This window comes from Gigantopelta aegis, chromosome 3 (assembly GCF_016097555.1).
Source record: "Gigantopelta aegis isolate Gae_Host chromosome 3, Gae_host_genome, whole genome shotgun sequence".
NCBI lineage: Eukaryota > Metazoa > Mollusca > Gastropoda > Neomphalida > Peltospiridae > Gigantopelta > Gigantopelta aegis.
In genome coordinates, this window is record NC_054701.1 from 45,562,514 (window position 1) to 45,582,580 (window position 20,067).

Genomic DNA, 20,067 nt, shown 5'->3' on the forward strand with positions numbered 1-20,067 from the left:
GTTATTTTTTTCACGGCTGCTTACCAAAAGGCTGTGGTATGTGCTGTTCTAGCATGCATATAAAGAAGGCCATAATGCTATTTCATAAGAGTACTGTCTCCAGACCAAATGTCACATTAACGGTATGATAGATACCAAATACAGTTAGAAATGTGATGTGGTGTCTTTATGCGAGTATTTCTTTCCTTTCCACCGGTTTTCTGTGATCTACTTATTTTTCACATATCTTAGCATATTTCTTACATTTCTAAATAACCACTTTGTTTCGTCTTATTTCTTTTAGGATAAAATGTACTTTAAAAAAAAAAAATTCAACAATTTTATATTTCCTTTTGTAAGTCCCCCCCCCCCCCCCCTCTCCACCATAACCCTATTCAATAAGGCTCTATGCAGACGAGTTCATGTGGTACTCTATATATTTGAGGAAAAAACTGCGCAAGAAAAGGCATTTTATCTGAAAGGAGAAGCTTACAGGCTATGATAATAGTTTGCTAACTGACCATCATTTTAGTACATAGCAGTAGATGTTAATTAGCTTCTTAACAGTATAGCATTTTTGTTCTAATATTTAAATTTTTTATTGTTTGCTATTTTCAATATTTGACAAATGTTTTTGAGAAGGCATTAGCCTTAACAGAAGCTTTGGCTAGTGTTCTCTGCATTATATAGTAATAAACTTGATAATTTCCACTAGCCCATACTAAAACTCCACTAGCCCATACTAAAACTCCACTAGCTAGGACTGGGGGCTACTGGATTTGTTCAACTTAGTTATTTTGCAAATTCACTATACCTAATAAACTGATTTTGTATTAATTATTTTCAACCAGTGCCCCAGGACTTGTATACATCTATCAAAGGCTGTGGTACATTGTATATGCTGTCCTGACTGAGAAAGTGCTTTCCTTTCTGCTAATGAGAAAAATGCAGAGGGTTTTCTCTGAAAACATTATTTTTCTATTAATTCAACAAGAGTATAAACTGAAATAATGCTGTTCTCTTTCTTAGATTCAACTATACATGTGCTCAATGTGTTTTTTCCTGTTCATTTTTGCATGGACTGAAAAAGAATCTAGAATCGTGGATCATGGTTGAACTATCAACAAGAAATTTGTTACAAAATGAGTCCTCTCTAGTGGTGGTGTAGTTTAAACAACAAACCAAACTTTTAATGCCAAATATCAATGTTTTATGTTTATTCAAGTTTAAATATACAATGTATATATATTAATCCAGCATTTAAACAAATGTTTTTTTGTACCTTGCATGCTGATTACATATGGAAATATGACAGAATTCACATAATAATACTTTACATTAAGAAAACAAAAATTACTGCCAAATTAATTTGATAATAGAATTGCTTTATGACTGAAAGATCCAATCTGATCTCGTGTCTGGCGGTGTTTGCTATCAAGATGTTTAAAACATGTTAACTAAGAGACCAATTCTTCTCATTTAAGCAGAGTATGCAGTATAATCGATGAAGGTGGTTGATCATGTCCTGTCTGGGGCATGGTCACACAATTTGACATTTTAAAATAGACTGTCTCGCCATTTTCAATAAGATGTCTCATAGGATCTTTCGACTTCGTGAAAAATATTGATTCAGACGAGATATTGGCAAATATGCATTTCTGGCAGGGCATGTATGGACATCTGTGTAATGTTGCCAACTTCGAGCCAAATTATTCTTTAGCGGCAAGAGTAGCTGATGCTTGTTGGATGATTTGTAGCTAGTACTGTTAAGTGATTTGTAGCAAATGACCAGACTACTGCCAAAATGGTATACACAAATCAACTGCTTGATCCTGGGGGATGTTTGCAAAAGGTACAATGATTATTGATCATCTGTTAGCAGAAATCTTTGTACACTCGACAGACATTAAGCTGAATGCTGTGTTTTTTTGGTGTTTTTTTACTTCGTGAATCTCTGAATGTTAGGTACGAGTGAGTGGGTGGACAATGTCTGGAAACTGACCCAAAGATTATGCAGTCATTCGCATAACGTGTAATGTATTTGGCTTAACTTAATTTTTGTTTCTTGGCTGGGAAATTGGGAAACAAATTATTTTTTTAAATTTGAATAGCAACAATTGGTGCTCAATTGAAAATAGTATTTAAAATTTTAGAATTATGTAGCAATCTTAGAAATTTGCTTAGCGAATTGACACGCGATATTGAACAAAATGTTCCCTGGGAAATGTCAAGAAGTGTGTTTAATAAACCATCCTCCACCCCATTCACCCATTTGTAGTGTGTCTAACATGAAAAAGATTACGCTTAATAGCATAAAAATATTAAATGAAATCCTCTGCTTTGACATATGATTTTCTTAATTCGGAGTCAGCAGTCTTTTATGTCCATTTCACAGAAACATGATAGCACATACTACAACTGTCAATATACCAGTAGTGAAGCTGTAGATGGAATGAAAAAAAGTATGGCATGTGGTTGGGTTTCATAGGGTTTTTTTTAATGAAAATCTAGGAATCCTATTCCTGTCTATTACAATAATAAATGTTAAACAGTTTGTCTAAATAAATTTTCTTAAATTGGACCTAAACTCTGAATTAGTCACTTAGCACATTAAAACAATTCAAGAATTCTAGTGGATTCTTGTAGAATAAAGGTGTGGGAATTCAAATTTAGTTTGAGAGAAGTTGAAGGAAAATGAAGCGTGGGGCTGATAATTTGTATCACAGTTGGAAGCTATGTCACTGAGCAACATACAACTTCATTTATTTCAAAGGTGCATTCTGTGAACACTTTGTATCAGTGTGCCCTTGGCCCAACCGGTGCTCCACATTTGATATATCAAATGCTGTGGTAGGTGCTGTCTTGTTTGTGAGAAGTGCTTATAAAAAATCCCTTGTGGTTAATGAAAAATGAAAAAAAATTGGCTTTTCTCTGAAAACATGTCAAAATTACAAAGATTTTCTCTACATCCAATAGCCTATTATTAAATAATTTAATGTTGTCTAGTAAATAAAACTTCAATAGTGTACCCTTTGAGGCAAGGAAAGTCCCTTCCATTTTGAAAGTTAAGTAACTGAAAGTCAAGGTGACTGGATCATTTCAAAATAACTGTTTTTACATTTATATTTATAACTTAGGTTGAATTCCAGGCATTGATTTTATGTGCATACACACACATTCACTGTTAAGTTCCCAGGTCATTCATAACTTGGATTATAAATTATTTATGTGAGATTCATTCACATGCCATGCCAGGTTTCTGTTCACTTTTCAGTGACCGGTTTTGTTATGTCAAACTGCAATAGATGTACTGTTGCAGTTATGCCTTAACAATGAAATATAATAGAAATAGATCATGTGTAAATATATGTCTACATGAACTCCATAGTATATTATTATGTCATTCATTTTATCATTAATTATTATACTTGAGCTTGGTGTGCGGTGCAATTAGTCTGTCAGCATAAACACACCCAACTGATACTGCTAACTGGGGGAAATGGTAAATAGCACTTAATAACTTGACACACTAATGAACAAAATGGTGAAGTCTTGTGGAGACGTGGGATTTCACTCTGGTCGTGTGTCTTCCCTAATGTGTGATTAGTCATAGCATTGGTCTTATCAGTAGACCCATTGACATATTTCTCCCTGTTTTAACAAGTGGTCTATGACTAGTGCGTGAAAGGCTGCGGTGGCAGTGTATGGCCATGATAAATATGTATGTGTGATACCATCTGTGAGAATTATATTTATTGGACCGAGACAACAGATTCATCTTGCACAAATATATTGCCCTTTTCCTGTCCCAGCCAGTTCCACCAGACTTGTTTATCAAAAGGCTGTGGTATCTACTGTCCTGTCTGAGGGAAAGTGCATATAAAAGATCGCTCACTGCTAATGGAATATGGTAATTGGGTTCTTCTGAAGACTTATATTAAGTGTTTGACATCCAGTAGCTAATGATTAATTAATCATGTGATCTAGTGGAGTCTCTAGTTTCATGCCGTTGTGACTTGCTGGAATCTGTTTTATATGGACATAAAACTTGTTACACTGTAACATTGTGTAAGTTCTATTTTCTTAGTTTGTTTCTGTAATTTATTTATTGCCTTACATTGAAACTGAAACTACATGTACACAATTAACCAGTAATATGCATGACGTTCTGTACCATGGCATGATTGATTTGCTTTATTAGGTATTCAAATAAATGTGTACCAGCTATAGTAACCTAAAACTAAAATTATTTATTTAGAATGATTATTTATTTGATTCCAAAAACTGTCATTATGATATTATAATTTTTTTTAACCATCTGCATGATGCCCTAAAATTGTTGCTGAGGGATATATATATATATATATATATATATATATATATATATATATATATATAAATATATATATATATACAAATATATATTTTTTATTTTTATTCTGGGCTTTTTCCTAGGCTACATATACATGTACATTAATTGATAGCATTTATAATTAACTAAGACGGTACTTAGTTTATAGTGCATGGGTTTTTTTGTTTGGAAATGTTTGTAGTTTCTGTCATTTTTGTTAGGAAAGCCCAATCCTGAAAAAGACGGCTTATTTTAACAGTCTCTGCAAACCTGCATTTTATGCTAAAATATAACGGTAAACCTACATGTTCGTCGACTCTATTTCAAGATTGTCTGTTCAAGATTGTCTGTTTCTATGCTGGCAAATTGCCTGCAAGACATACTGACTTTACTGCAGTAATTAAATCTATACAACTTGTCTATCTATCGGACTGAAAGATGTTAAAAATTGATCACTTAAAAAAAATAGATGTAGTTTCTTGAAGCTAAGGACCGATTGATTTCTAGCAAATCAGTGCAGTGATATGAAACATGCTGTCAGAATGTGCATATTTCCTCTCTGCCGCATTGCTAAATATACATTGGATTAGTGTCAAGAATCTGCTGCTGTTATGTTGAGTGGAATGTCCCAAGTGCAGGTCTGTGGTTAGTGAATATATGTGATGTATGATAATGTATATGAATTCCATTCTGCACTAAACATTAAAACACCTGAACTATGTGAACAGCTTGCATGCCTATCCAATACATGAAAGTTAATTACAAAACAGGCAGTGACCTTAGAGCTCCAATGTCAGGAATATTTTTAATACTGAGAGATCGATTGTACATTTAAGGCGGTTCCAGAATTAAATGTGGGGGTGGGGATGGATAGGACAGTTATGTACACATGGTGGTAAAGCACTTGCTTAAAATGCAGTCTTGTCTAGGTGTAACAAAGGACAACTTGTCTAGGATGGTGTATATCAAAGACCCCTTACTGCTAATCAAAAAGAGTAGCCCATTGTTTGGCAGAAGCTGGTTTCCTTTTTCATCTGTGTGGTTCTTAATCATAACCACTGACATAACTGTAAATATATATGTTGAGTGTGTTGTTAAGTAATAGCTTTCATCCTTCCATTGCCTTTAGTGGATAGGTTTTACATTTGATTCAACAGTAGTTCATATTATTTTAGGTATAGTTTTGTGACGGTTTAATTGTTACAGCTTGTTACACTTTCACTAGGATTTAACCGTAAATATTTTGTATCTAAACTTTAAAATTACATTGTTTGTCAATGGTTCTTTCATAAAGGTAACTTTGACAACCATTCTTTGTGTTACGATGTTTGTGAACTTAATTTTTATATCGATATGAATCGTTCATATTAATTTATTGGACACCCAATAGTCAAAAGTATATTTCAAGCTATATAGTATTCATTCATTTATTTGAACACCCAGAGCAAGAGCAAAATTCTTAGGAACTTGAATGATTCTCTAATTCTGAAACCTTCTAATGGATGGCTTTAATATATGAGTGTTCACCAGTTGAGTGTCCTACATATACCCGCAGTCCTGTAAATGTGTCCCCGGGGTATGATCATGGTCATTTGGAAGATAGTTAAATATTGTTACAATAGCTTTAAAATCATGATTCTGAAATTTTAAAAGAATGCCTTTTGAACTTCATATGAAATTCATCAAGAGATAAAGTAATGGTTAAAAAAAACCTGAAGTGCTTGGATCGAAGGATCGAATCCCCTTGGTGAACCTGTTCTCTGATTGGCTAGTGCCTTATAACTGGTATATTAAAGACTGGTATGTACCAGGTACCATCCTGTCTGTGGGGAAATGTATATAAAAGATCCCACTAACCAAATGTTATACATAATTAATACATCTGTGCTCTATAAGTTATGAAATATGCTTTGGTCTTGTATTACTGTTATTCTTGCTTCTCAAAACCACTGCATCGACTATATTAAATAATTAAATTTAATTTGCAGGTATGTTGAAGAACATGTTCAGAAAACTGGTGTAGCCATCGAAACTCAAGGTTTCACATTTGTAACCAGTGGAAGGAAGCGTGAATCTCTCACGGTATGTATGTTACTTCTATTGTCATTTTGTAATATAAGGTTTTGAAACAGGAATAGCTTTCATGTATATTACATGGGGCATTCTGCTGGCTGGTGACAAAAATCCGAACAATTCAATCTTTATATTTGTTTTATGTATTCTACCAGTATGCTTCAAATATTTAAAGGTGCAGACCCTAGTTTCAACCCGTAAACATGGACACTAAGTTTGGTTAAGTTACAAACTTGTAACACATTTGTATAACGTTAGTGTGAAACGAGTCTGACGGTGAAACAGTGAAGTATCGTTAAACATAGACTAAAACTCGACTCCATAACTGTTATTTCTCAGACGTGTGTTTTTAAAAATATGAAAAAAGCATTTTTATGGTATAAGAAACACCAGGATGACCAGAAACACTTCAGATTTACGGAAATTGATAATATAAACAAAATATAAAAAAATTTGATTTCAGTGATCATAAACGGCTCTAATAGTGAAAAATATTCCCTAATTTTTAAAAGGTTAACTTTATAATAAAGTATTATTGAAAGCAGACGACATTTTTTTCTTTTGTCAAGTAGTAGTCAAATATCAAGAGATGTCATTTTGAGATGTTTTTATTTTCCAAACAAAGGCTATTTAATTTGATTAAAATTATAAAAAATCCTGTGTTAATATACCTTGTTGTTTTTTTAGATGAAGTTTAATAAATGACTACGAGTTAATTCCCTTGAATAGAGATGTGATTTGTGATTTTTTCCCTTGTCTGCTGTGTAATGTATTACTAAAAATGATCCAGTATGATGACACACATGCATAATAAGTCATCCTTGTTTTTTAATTGTTTGGAACATTAGCATATATATGTATTTTGTAAGACGATTTGTAGCACTTACATGAAAGCAAAAGTTGAAATAAGACTATTCGTTATTGGAAATGCAAAGTGTACAGTGAAATTGAGTCATAGTAAACAATTTCATTATAAAGTTGACCTTTAAGAATTTACTGCTTTTGTTATGTTATATTATTGGTTCAAAAATTATATATCCGTATTCGCCATAAGCAAAATTCAGGTGAGTTGTGTAATATTACTCTCCTGAAATTGGATGCTAGGTGAGCATTCAGATGAAGTTTCAAATAAAATGTATTAAAAATCTTGACTGCAAGGCTGTCAGTTTATCATGCTTCTAAAACTTTGCAATCAATTGTGGAGGGGAGCGGGAATTATCACTTGCTTTTCCTAGCGAAGACTGGTATATGGAACTGTTATGTGGGCCATTACTTAAAGGTAGGGTCAACTTCGACAAGAGCCTTATGTGTTGGAAAGATGCATACCCGGACCACCAACACATACTGACACTTTAGCAAATGAAAAACGCGTAATTTTAGAGTTAATAAAAAACCATGATTATTCCTGCTAACTGGTGGCAGCCATTTTGTTTCGTTTGTGTAACGTCCGGTGGGATAGCTTGGGGTGAAGTGACATCAGCTCCTGACCATCTCCTGTATGTACAGTGTAAACAAAAGCAGTAATTTTCGACACGGCTCTTCTCTTTGATCAACCTGACTTTTAAAACAGCATAAATGACGTAATAATATAATAAACTATTTAACTAAATATATTTCAAGTTGCATTAACGGAACAAAATGGGGTTATAGTGTTTTTCTCTGTTTAATAATCCAAAGGAAAAATGTACACTATTACGCCTATTGATATGCTACGTTGGAGCAAAAACGACAACCCACGATACTCAAGTGATAATTTTCTTTTCTTTGGGACTACGTAATTGGTCAGTTCTGTGCTTTTAGATAGAAAAGTCGACTTAATCAATAGTTTTACATAACTATTTACAGTAATAAACCATGTCCATTACAATTTTAGGGGCGACAGGTAATATTCCACAATACCGGTATGTATTTTTGTGTCTAGACAGCGTCAATTAATTGGCTCGTCTGGTTACCAATCAAATACACACCTGCCAATCAGGAATCAAAGGTAGAACCAACTAACAGCATAGACCAATTAACTAAGAAAACACTCCGTGTATCATTTCAGTACGTAGGTTAATGCATGGGCAAAACATTGTTAATTGTTTCGACTTGTTGTGTAGCCACTTTGACAATGGTATTTTATTTTGTATTGAAAAATAATATATATAGTGCTGGATATACTTACTGTTGGCTTACTGGGATGTGTATTATTACAGAACATTGCAATGTATGACTATTTATCATCCCGCAAAAACCAGGTAGATTGTGTTTCTCTAGTTCTAAGGCTCATTCCTGATGTGACGCGTTAAGTATTACGTAACCACCAGCTCGCCAGAGGGCGTACTCACTGAGATGGTACAAAATGGCTGCGCCCGTTATATATAATAGTCGTCACATTTAACCGTTTTATTAATTAACTATACGATTATACGTGTTGATATTAAGCAATAATGTGCATTATATATCTTTGAATATGCATATCAGGCCAAATGCCTTAATTGTCCTCTCCTTTAAGAGACAAAGGTGACTGATGTTAAAAATGTTAAATTTGTTTCTATGCTTTTAGTCTGAATTTTTTAATGCATCAAACTAAACTTGAACGATAATTTGTGCAGTAGGAATGTATGGGATTGCTTGCCAAGAGGGGTGGGATTTAGGTCAGTCGGTTGAGTGTTTGCTTGAGGTGCTTGTGTCGCAGGATCGAACCACCTCGGTGGATCCATTCAGCTGTTTGGGTTTTTTCTCGTTCCAACCAGTGCACCACAACTGGACAAAAGCTGTGGTATATGCTTTCCTGTCTATGGGAACGTGCATATAAAAGATCCCTTGCCGCATTAGAAAAAAAAATGTAGTGGGTTTCCTCTAATGACTACGAGTCAAAATTACCAAATGTTTGACATCCAATAGCCGATGTTTAATTAATCAATGCTGTTAAACAAAACAAACAAACTTTTGCTTGCCAACAATCTTTGCGCTAAGATCACCTTAAGTGCATACGGTAGTTATAAATAATCTTCACGCTAAGATCACTATGTAAAAAATTAACAAATATTCAGTCCATTAAAAATGAAACTTCCACCAGTGAACAATTATCAGTGTGCAAAGTTTCCTCTCTCAGACTATATCTCAGAATAACCAAATGTTTGACATCCAATAGCCGATGTTTAATAATCATTGTGCTCTAGTGGTGTCATTAAACAAAACAAACTTTTAAATTTTAACATTTTCATTTGTACAATGAGTAAGCCATTCTTGTATAGCAGGAAAAAGACTTTCTATTTACACATTTTCCCTACTGATGTCACAAGTCAGGTTCAATTCTTACTTACTCAATTCTTGCTGTAAGTAAAGTACCTCATTATGGGTAGGGTCTATAAAAGACTTTTTGCTGCTAAAATTGGCAGTACCATTGGAGACATCTGAGTGGGTGTGTCAGTGACTGCGTCCCTGTGGATTTTGAGACAGACTAATTGTATGTAGGAGTTTATTAATTTAGAAGTATGGGGATTTATGATGAGTACAAGAAGGCAAAATGTAACGCGTTAAAATGAAATGTTGCCTCATAGCAGTTTGCTTTTGTCAGTTCAGACATGATATTGTCAAATGATTATTTGGCGAACAGGTTGTAAAAACACAAGGGCTTTAGATCTCACTAATTTGGCCACACTGGGGATATTTGTCTTTTCTGTGCACAGAAAGGTTGTTTTAGTTTAGTACTGTCATTAACAGCTGTTGGAGAGTTGTCAATATTCAAAAATGGATTTCAAGTTATTTTAATGTAATTAAACTTAACATTTTAGTGGTTTTGAGGTGAAATATTTTGATGTCAGCATGTTTGTACTTAATTTGGGTGCATGTATTTTGGGTATAATGTTTATCTGTATATATTTAAATGTATGATTTTAGATAATTTCTAAATTAAGCTTGGTTCTGCAAATATTTTAGTTTAAAATATGTTTACTCATTTTCAATTCACATTCATAAAGTAAAATGTAATTTAGATGCTCTTCAAAAAGATCATGTAAATTTGGTGGCTAAATTTTTTTACCACATGTACAAATACTCATTGTAACATAATGGCTTTTCAGAATATTATTCAATTTATTTTTTACAATTGGATGAAATAATGGCGATAACACCATTATGTGACCATATGATAATTGTAATTTATCTATTAAACTAGTAGTAAGTTCATGTGACATGCGAAGTTATAAAAAAAACTTCACTTTGATCAGTCTGACTTTGTCCTACCCTTGTCTCTGAAGCAAAATCCATGTCATCTTGTGAAAATAGTGTGGGCCACTTGCTTTGTACATATTCACTGATGAATGGGGTGAAGGAACTTGAAGAAAGCAAGATGTGAACACTTTTCATGAATAATAATTAAGCTTTAATTAAGTGAGTCTTTGAAATGACACTGGTGCTCAAAACCATGCAGCAGGATCAAAGGTAGGTCTAGCCCAGACAACACTACAGTCCTCTTGTAATATTGCATGTACATGTAATAAATGTTGAAAACTCACTGGATTTCGCTTATTAAAAACTTGTCTTCTTTCTGTTGGAAACATTTCACTCTAATAAATAAAATGAGAAATGACTTCACACTACAAATTATAAATTAGGTTCATCCCTGGTTTAATAAATTTAAATAGCTTTTCATTTTTTTAAAACATTATAACAGTAGGGCTGTCAACAGAACATTTTGCCAAATTACCTATTAAGTTTTACAAATTTCAGAAACCCAGTTATTTTCAAATAAAATATCAATTATTTCATGAAATTATTTCGCCAAATTAAAAATAATATTGGCCAAATGTTTGAAATTCACAATTGCCGAATTTGTTGTGTGTCAGAGCTAGCCCTGTAATGTAACTGACACAAATTTGGTTTTCTTCATTCAAAATTTTAAAACATTCAATTTTTTCTCTCAGTAGTGTAATTTTCCCACTGAAAAATTTGTTTTTGAAATGATACTTATTTTCTCACAGTAGTTTAGTGACAATTGACACAAAGAGTAGTTTCCCACTTGCACACCATGGCTGGCCTGCTGTGTGACACAGCCCGAATGCTTTCACATTTCCTGGTTGTTTCCTTTACACACTGATTAACATGTCTATCACTGTATATGTCCCAAGCCAGGCCATCCAGAGATGTTTTCGTTCAACTTGTGCACCCTGTGACCTTTGGCACAGACACAACTACAGGAAATGCTTTTCCACATTTTTCTGTGTTGCAAGGAGTGGTGTAGTCAGGTATAGTGTCTGTTTGGGGTGAGTTACATACAACTGCATATTTATTTTATATACTTGAATGGAGATCGACCTCTGTAATGTTCTGTTTAAGTATATTTTAATATTTCTCTATTTATGGTTGTTAATTCTTAAAATCTATTCATTTATAAACAAGTACTTTGAAAAAAAATGTGTTCTTTGTTTTCTATTCAAGTTATTTTGTCTATTTGATCTTAAATATAGATTTAAAAAAAAAAAAACCCCACTTTTTGAAGTAAGTAGTGAAAAATTGAAATGCTTTGAAACAAATGCCATACGTAGCAAAAACTGGGGGGGGGGGGGGTTGGGTTTTTTTTATTTATGCTATTAAAAGTACCATAACTAGTGAGGAATTTAGCAATAGAAAAAAAAGAAACTTGTTTATGATCAATACAAATACGAGTATAAATAAGCATAAAAAATCTTTAAAAAAAAAAAAAAAAAATTATAAAAAGAAGCTTCATCACATTCTTTCCATGTAATATACAAATTATTTCCATCAATACGCTTTTTTTTTTTTTTTTTTTTTTTTTTTTTATACAGCAGGCTGATTAGTTGAAGGGTTCTTTATTTTCTTTACATTCATATTTTAATAGCACTGTGTATAAAAGCCACAATAGCCTGATTTCCAACCCCCACAGTTTTTTCCTGCAACTTGCAACTAGCAACATTTTTTCTAACATAATCAAATGAGTTACAGAAATGAAATGAGTTACGGAAATGAAATGAGTTACGGAAATGCACAGAGCTAAGACTAGTGAAGATTATAATCACTTAACAAAATGACATCATTCAGTGATGACAAGTTATCACACATTTCTGAATAAATAGTACTGTAAACGTTTTAAGGCTATACAAAAATATTTAACATATATTTTGTTAAAACATGCATTTGACCAATACATTTACATTACTCTTTTTTATTTAGTTGCATTATATTTACTAATGCATTATTGGTATCCTTTCCTTTTTATATATATATTTTTTTCTTTCTTTCTTTTTAATAGATTGACCTATAAATGTATATATAGCACTGATCAAAATTGAAAAGTAATCATTAATAAAGTAACATTAATGATGTATGTTCACAAAAGATTGCTGTAGACATACTTCAAATGAAAACCATAAAAACAGTTCACGTCTGAGAATCATGCAACTGGCATGAAGCTTGCAGTATTGGTATCACCAGACTCTTTCCTTGACAATTACTTGCTTGAAATGTTATTGCGATGCAAGTTATTTTCAATGTCTAGCCAGATGGGAATGGTTCAGGAGTGGTTGTCAGACACATAATCAACATTGAGTTAAGGTGCAGACTGGTACACAGTGAGCACTCTTGACACACCAGACAGTTCAATGCAGAAGCCAACACAATGTGTTTGTACTGTACATGCAGTGACAAAAACTTGCAGCCAAACGAAAGAAGGAAAAAAAATATCATGCTGTAATTGTATTATCACATTGTGGCTGTATGTCGAGTGTTAAGACAATGGAATTCCGAGAGTGGATATTTAAATGATTTTCTTCACTGATCGGTTCAATACAGTAAGTGTCACGATTAATAATTTATATTGTAAAGCACATAACCATTATGTTATACAGTTATTAGTGATGACTATTACTATTAAAATAATTTTGAGGGGAAGGTATTACTATTTTAATAATCTTTTGGGGGCTGTTGGGTTGGTTTTAAGTCGTTAGTAAAACTTGTATAATTTTTTTTTTTTTTAATAGCTTCTAAATTTAGAATGAATAATGAATTTTAAAAGCCCATTCAAGTTGAAAGCCCATTCAAGTTGAATATTTTAATACAAACTTTTTGTATGTACAATTAAATATGCATCACATACGTGCATACAAACACAAATATGCATGCATGCACCCTCATGTGCATTCAGGTCCATGGCATGCAGAGTTAATATTGATCCTATAAATAATTATTAGTTAACCTATTTTTTCCCACATGTTTTATTTTTTATGTCCAACAACCATACATGTTTAATTGGACTGTCAGAGATGCTTCTGATTCATTCTGGAAAACAGGAAGTGTAATGTGTGAAAGTTGGACAGACACGTTTAAGATGTATATAGACAAACATATATATATGAATAAGTCACATAGTGATTCTCATTTCTACTTTTTCTGTCACTTCTTTAACAGAGCCGGCAAGCAACAATGGCATCACTTTTGCATTTAACACAATGTTAAAATTTCACATTTAAAACTACATCACTAAAGCTTGGTTTATAGTTACATCTATGAATGTTCATGGTAATGCATGTTTAAAAAAACTGAAACTTAATTTAAAAAAAAAAAAAAAAATATTAATTTAATTTAAAAAACCAAACAGTTTTCCTCCGAAACATGCACTGAGATAAATGCAGCTATCAGCAACGCAGAATAAGTTTGATAGCGAACACATTTATTTCCCCAGAATTCATGTTTGCAATATAGAAAATACATGTAGGTTTTGAAGAATACAAAGCGACTATAATTGTTACAATAAAATTAAACTACATTTTGTTGTAATGGTATACGCTGACAATTAAACTCTGATGTTCACAGAAATGTATAAAGTATTGAATTATAGTGGAAAATGATAATAATAATGAAAATGTAAATGTTAGACCTTTTTCAAAAATATAAAGTAATGGTAATTTTAAAATTTATATTTTAGTTTTAGAACGTTATTAAAAATAGTTGTTCTATTATTGACAAATAAAGACAATAATTTGAGTAAAATAAATTGTGTTTTACATTCAGTTTACATAAATTCATTGCTAAAGAGTATTGATCTGTTTTACTCCCAATTTGAGGCGGGACATGTCAGTGGTAAATCCCTGTCGGTGGTCTTATTGAGCTATTTTTCATTCCATCCAGTGCACTACTACTGATATATCAAAGGCTGTGTACCATCCAGTATTGGTGGGATGGTGCATATAAATGATCTCTTGCTAATGATAAAAAAAATGTAGTGGGTTTTCTCTCTAAGATTGTCAGAATTACCAAATGTTTGACAATCAGTAGCCGATGATTAATAAATCAATGTGCTCTAGTGGTGTTGTTAAACAAAACAAACTAACTTTACTCCAATTCAACAATGTTCATATCTCACAGATAATGACAAAATTGTACTCGTTCTCTCTCTCTCTCTCTCTCTCTCTCTCTCTCTCTCTCTCTCTCTCTCTCTCTCTCTCTCTCTCTCTCTCTCTCTCTCTTTTTCAAAATTGTACTGTTTCTTGTCTAATTTTATCAAAGCTATCAACATTGCATGATGTGCTTGATTCAGTGCATTACTATATATAGACAATTGAAATAGGCGTAGCTGTCATATACAGGTCTTTTCATTGCTCAATATGAAAATCCTCGACATAACAAAACACAGAGCAGGACATATAGTTTTTATAATCAGCCATTGTCAATAATGGTTAGCACCTACTTTAGTTGACCTTTATTTTGCCTTGGCCACCTATCATGGTGTTCAACACTCATATTCTTGGTTAATTTTTATGTTAGTATGTCAAACTAGTGATTATTTCACTAATCCTTTCAACAACAATTAATCTTTCCAAAAGATTTGGTTAGCCGTTACTTCAAAAATGATATAAGCATAAACTTGTAATCGCATATTTGTTGGAGGTAATTTTTGCTGTCTGTTCATCTTTAATATCACAAACGTCAAAATGTTCTTATTGGATTAGTTTATTATATAACCCATTTATTGTCATTTATTTTTCATCTACATAAAGTTGATGGACTTGTTTTCGTAATCAGCAGATAAAAAAAACTGGGTTACTGGGGAACCTATATTAGTTGACCTATATTTTGCCATGTGCACTTGTCTATGAAATAGGAGCGGGACGTAGCCCAGTGGTAAAGCGCTCGCTTGATGCGTGGTTCATTTGTGATCGATCCCCATCGGTGGGCCCATTGGGCTATTTCTTGTTCAACCAGTGCACCATGACTGGTATATCAAAGGTCGTGGTATGTGCTATCATGTCTGGGAAAGTGCATATAAAAGATCCCTTGCTAGATTAGAACAAATGTAGCGGGTTTCCTCTGATGACTACGTGTCAGAATTACCAAATGTTTGACATCTAATAGCCGATGATTATTTAATCAATTTGCTCTACTGGTGTCGTTAAACAAACTTTTTTTGTCTGTGGAATGTGCTGGGGTTTTATTAATCATTACTTTCTTTCCCATGCTATAGACATGTATGCTTTAAAAGTCGTCTTTGCTTTCTGGTTATGAGGGTAATTCATGTTGTAATGGCAGTCACAGTAATTTTTCTATTTTGTGTTGTGAACTGTCATCCGACATTAATGGCCATGATATCATCATTTATCTTTTATTAGCACTGCTATGGTGTTCATCAGCGGAGCTTTTCTAATACCTATTTGTCTGGCATCTGTCCATCTGTCCGTCAACTTTTCCTTTGAAGTCCATCTTCTATAGTTGAAATGTTCTGAAACAAAGTAATTTAGAGATACATTTCAGACATTTTGAATTTCTGAATTTTTATTAATTTTTTTTTGACAAAATTAAAAATGCTCTATATAAGCTAATTGGCCTCTTTTTTTCTTTCTTTTTTTTGAGACGGTATAACCCGAGTTTTAGGTTTTGTAGAATCATCTTATATTTAATTTATTATTTTTATTTTAAAGTAGTTACAGTGCACCGAGTAATGATTTGATATAACAAACAATAAATCACCATTGTGTTGTCTGTTAGATAAAAGTAGCATTGCATAATGATAATTAATAATATAATAATATACTGGATTTACTGCCATAGTAAATAATATACTGCCATAGAACCATACATTAAAATATGTGCATTCACATTCAGTGCATCATTAAATAAAACATTTTACCTAGCAGTTTTGGTTGAATTGTGTATATATGTGTTTTATGTATGTGTTTGTTTGTTTATGGGTGTGTAGATGGTGGGTATACCATTTTGCATCAGTGGGTCAGGTAGGCTGGGTTTGGATTACTGCTGTAGATCTTCTTTTTCATTTTTAAAAACAATTTTCTTAATGGAGCTTCTGATTATTGCTAACATATATATAAAAAAAACTAAGCCAAAAATACCAACATGTAAGCACCATTACTGCACATCACTGAAAATAAAAGTGATGTAAGTTATTTGCAGAAGCAGTATGCCAAGTACACATGTTAAAAATAGTATGTTGAGGTGATACTTCCCTAAGTACCAAGTCGTAGATTATGTACAGTGTGCCACTTCAGAAAGGTAATGGGATTTGTGCTAAATAGCTATAGGTGTACAAAGGTCAGGAGTTTGTAGAGTGAATTATCTGCGGAATTCTTACTAGCCTAATTTCAGCCATGACTAAGTATGACATGCATTGCAGATACTGTGAATAATGTTTCCGCTTGATTTATATGTAGCAGGGCAAAATTAAAGACAGACACAGCGATACAGGTTTTTCAGTTTAAAGATACGAAATGCAGGGGAATCTCGAGACATCTCGAGACCTAACACAAAGGCAAGTCGCCATACCCTTGAATGTGTCAGCTGGTATGGGTTCATTGACCTGCTGTTTTAAGTACACCGCCTGAGGAATATTTATTGACAGTAATTGCAGAGTTTGTGATTTTTAATGTTTAAATGTTTGCATCTGTTATGTGCAGTTATATGTGAGTACATACATGTCTATGCATATCATGGATGTTTATTGAATAAAGCCATATTCCTGCACGGCAAGCTGTATTGTTGTACCAGTGTATAGGAAATGTCTTCTCCGCTCTGCAAACTGCTGTGTCAGCATGATTCAGTACACAAATAGCTGCAGATAATTATTGGTATGCCATTGATCATCTTGTACTTGTGGAAGGGTGTGTGTCTGTGTGTGTTTGTCTGTTAAGGAATATTAACGTTACTTACATACAGTGTGTATTATCTTCTGTTAAAGTGATTAATTAGAATATCATTAATTATAATACAGGTAACTGGCAACTTCTCCTACAATCAATTTCTGTGCTTTTTATATTGTGTAGCCAGATAATGTCTGTCTTTTTATCAATTCTAGCTATGGATTTAAGTATTGTATATTTGTATTTATGTTACATAACTAATATTATCTCAGTGACTGGGTCAAGTGTGTGGGGTTGAAAATGTTCCTATATGTAACAAATACTGAGCACTGCTTACCGGTATGCACTTGTATATTTATTAGTGTCAAATACAAGTAAATTGTGGTAGTGCTAAATTACAAGTGTACAGTGCTCCTACTAGCAGTAGGTGGAATTTTCCTATGAATTTAGTAAAATGCTGGATTTGGTTCGAATCCTCCGTGGATGTTGGTTTATTTGTGATACATAACAGCCCTCTACATTGCAACCATGTTTTTCATTTGGCGACTAAAACATTTCATGTTATCTATATAAAAAATAAAAGTAGGCGCCATCTGGCTCCTAGGTGGTAAAATTAACAGTCCTGCATAAATATGTACATGTAATTAAATTGGTTAATACTGGAATTCATAATATATCTAGGCTGCATTTAACAGCCTTATTTTTCAAATGCCAAGAATTTTGTTTTTGTTTAATGACACCACTAGAGCCCATTGATTTATTAATCCTCGGCTATTGGATGTCGAGCATTTGGTAATTTTGACATTTAGTCTTACAGAGAAAACCTACATTTTTCCATTAATAGCAAGAGATATTTTATATGCACCATCCCACAGACAGGATAGCACATACCACGGCCTTTGCTATACCAGTCATTTTTGACAGGCTCTTGAACTTAGAAAATACTACATGAGCGGCCGTTATATATGGATAACAAGTTGTTTTAAAACTTATTTAACGAGCGAAAGTGAGTTGGATGTATTTTTAAACAACAAGTTGTAAGATAAATCTAACGGACACTAATGTAGTATTTTATTTTTAACATATATCTTCAGAAAACAGTTTTAAAATAAATTAAAAACGCCTTTTCCAACTAAAACTTGTGTACTGCCCATGCATTTATAGTTAACTTATGCATCACGGACAAGTCAGTTTCAGGTTAACTTGTATGTCACATCTAGTTATCGAATTCGACCGTGCTTTTCTATTGGGTGGTATGGCATTGGTGACCTAGTCGTTACCTAGGTGCAGCCGGTCATATGTCTGTAAAGTGTTATCGCTTGTATATATGTGGTAACAAGTATGTGTTACCAAAAATAACTAATGTTCTCACCAACAGGTGTGTAAGAAAACTGTTTTGCATGAAACTTGGCCCCTTTTTGACAACTTAACTGAAATATTCTTGTATTAAATCCCCATGAAAATGTGTTACACCCAGTAGCTACTAGGGGATTAGCCAATCAAAAATATTTTACAAGTTAGCACTAGTACATATTTTACAATTATTGTTATCCTTAAATAGTTATAAGTATAGCACTTGTTGAAGCTAACTCTCCTATATTTACCAAATTTCAAATCTGTAATAAAATAATCCATTAATATTTGGTTATGATACTGGGGTTGAGGTTAGTGTTATGGGTTGGTTATGGTTGATACATGAACTTGATGAAGTCAAAAGGGGAGATAATAGGTATCACATTTTCGGTGGTAATGGCGCCAATATTTCCGTTCAACTCCATTATAAATGTTTTCATTTTTAATTCCACAAGTTCTAGAACAATGAAACTTTGTTTATACTTTTTAAACCTATGCATGTTCATCACAATGCATGTTTAAACAAAAATATAAAAGTAAAAATATATATATATTATTATTATTTTTTTTAATACTTTTTCATTTTTTTTCATAGTAAAACTTGGTATATATTTGCATCTATGATGTTTAATTCATTGCTTGTGTAAAAACATGTTTAATATATATAATAATTTATTTATTTTAACTGGAACCAAATCTGCTCTAGTGGTGTCATTAAACAAAAACAAAACTTAATTCCATGGAATTTTGTTAGCTTTACTGGCATAATTCTAAAAACTTTTATTTTGTGTTTTTGTTTACAGGGAAATGCAACACTTCATCTGTATCCTCACTATGAACCACTCCGACAAATTGAAGGTGAGATTGAGATGTATTTATTTTTATTATTGACATTACACAAATGAAATAGGATGATAGAACAAAGGAATTAGTATTTCTAAAACCTGTCTTTGTTCAACGGAATGTTCTAATAGTTAATTTCATTGTTACCTCTTGTGCTTGGCAAAATGCACAATTCTTTTGTTCTTATCTGTGACAGTGGTGCAGTGACTGATCACATACTTGGGACAACAGAGTAAAATCAAGTTACTTTGTCAAGGAATATATGGCTTCTAAATCACAAACACACCAATCCATTTGGAGTTACTTTATAATTATTTTAAAAAAAGAAAGAAAAGAGCATTGGATGTTAAAGATGACTTCCATAACATATACAAA

The 20,067-nt window shown here is 32.8% G+C and overlaps 1 protein-coding gene across 1 annotated transcript in view; it reads left to right on the top strand.

Moving 5' to 3' along the window:
- LOC121368115 (EH domain-containing protein 1-like) overlaps nucleotides 1-20,067 on the top strand; it is an 80,141-nt gene that overhangs the window by 33,217 nt on the left and 26,857 nt on the right. Inside the window, exons 3-4 of the mRNA XM_041492687.1 lie at nucleotides 6,319-6,412; nucleotides 19,653-19,707. Coding sequence (XP_041348621.1) covers nucleotides 6,319-6,412; nucleotides 19,653-19,707 — 149 coding nt within the window. The remainder of the gene's footprint in view (nucleotides 1-6,318; nucleotides 6,413-19,652; nucleotides 19,708-20,067) is intronic.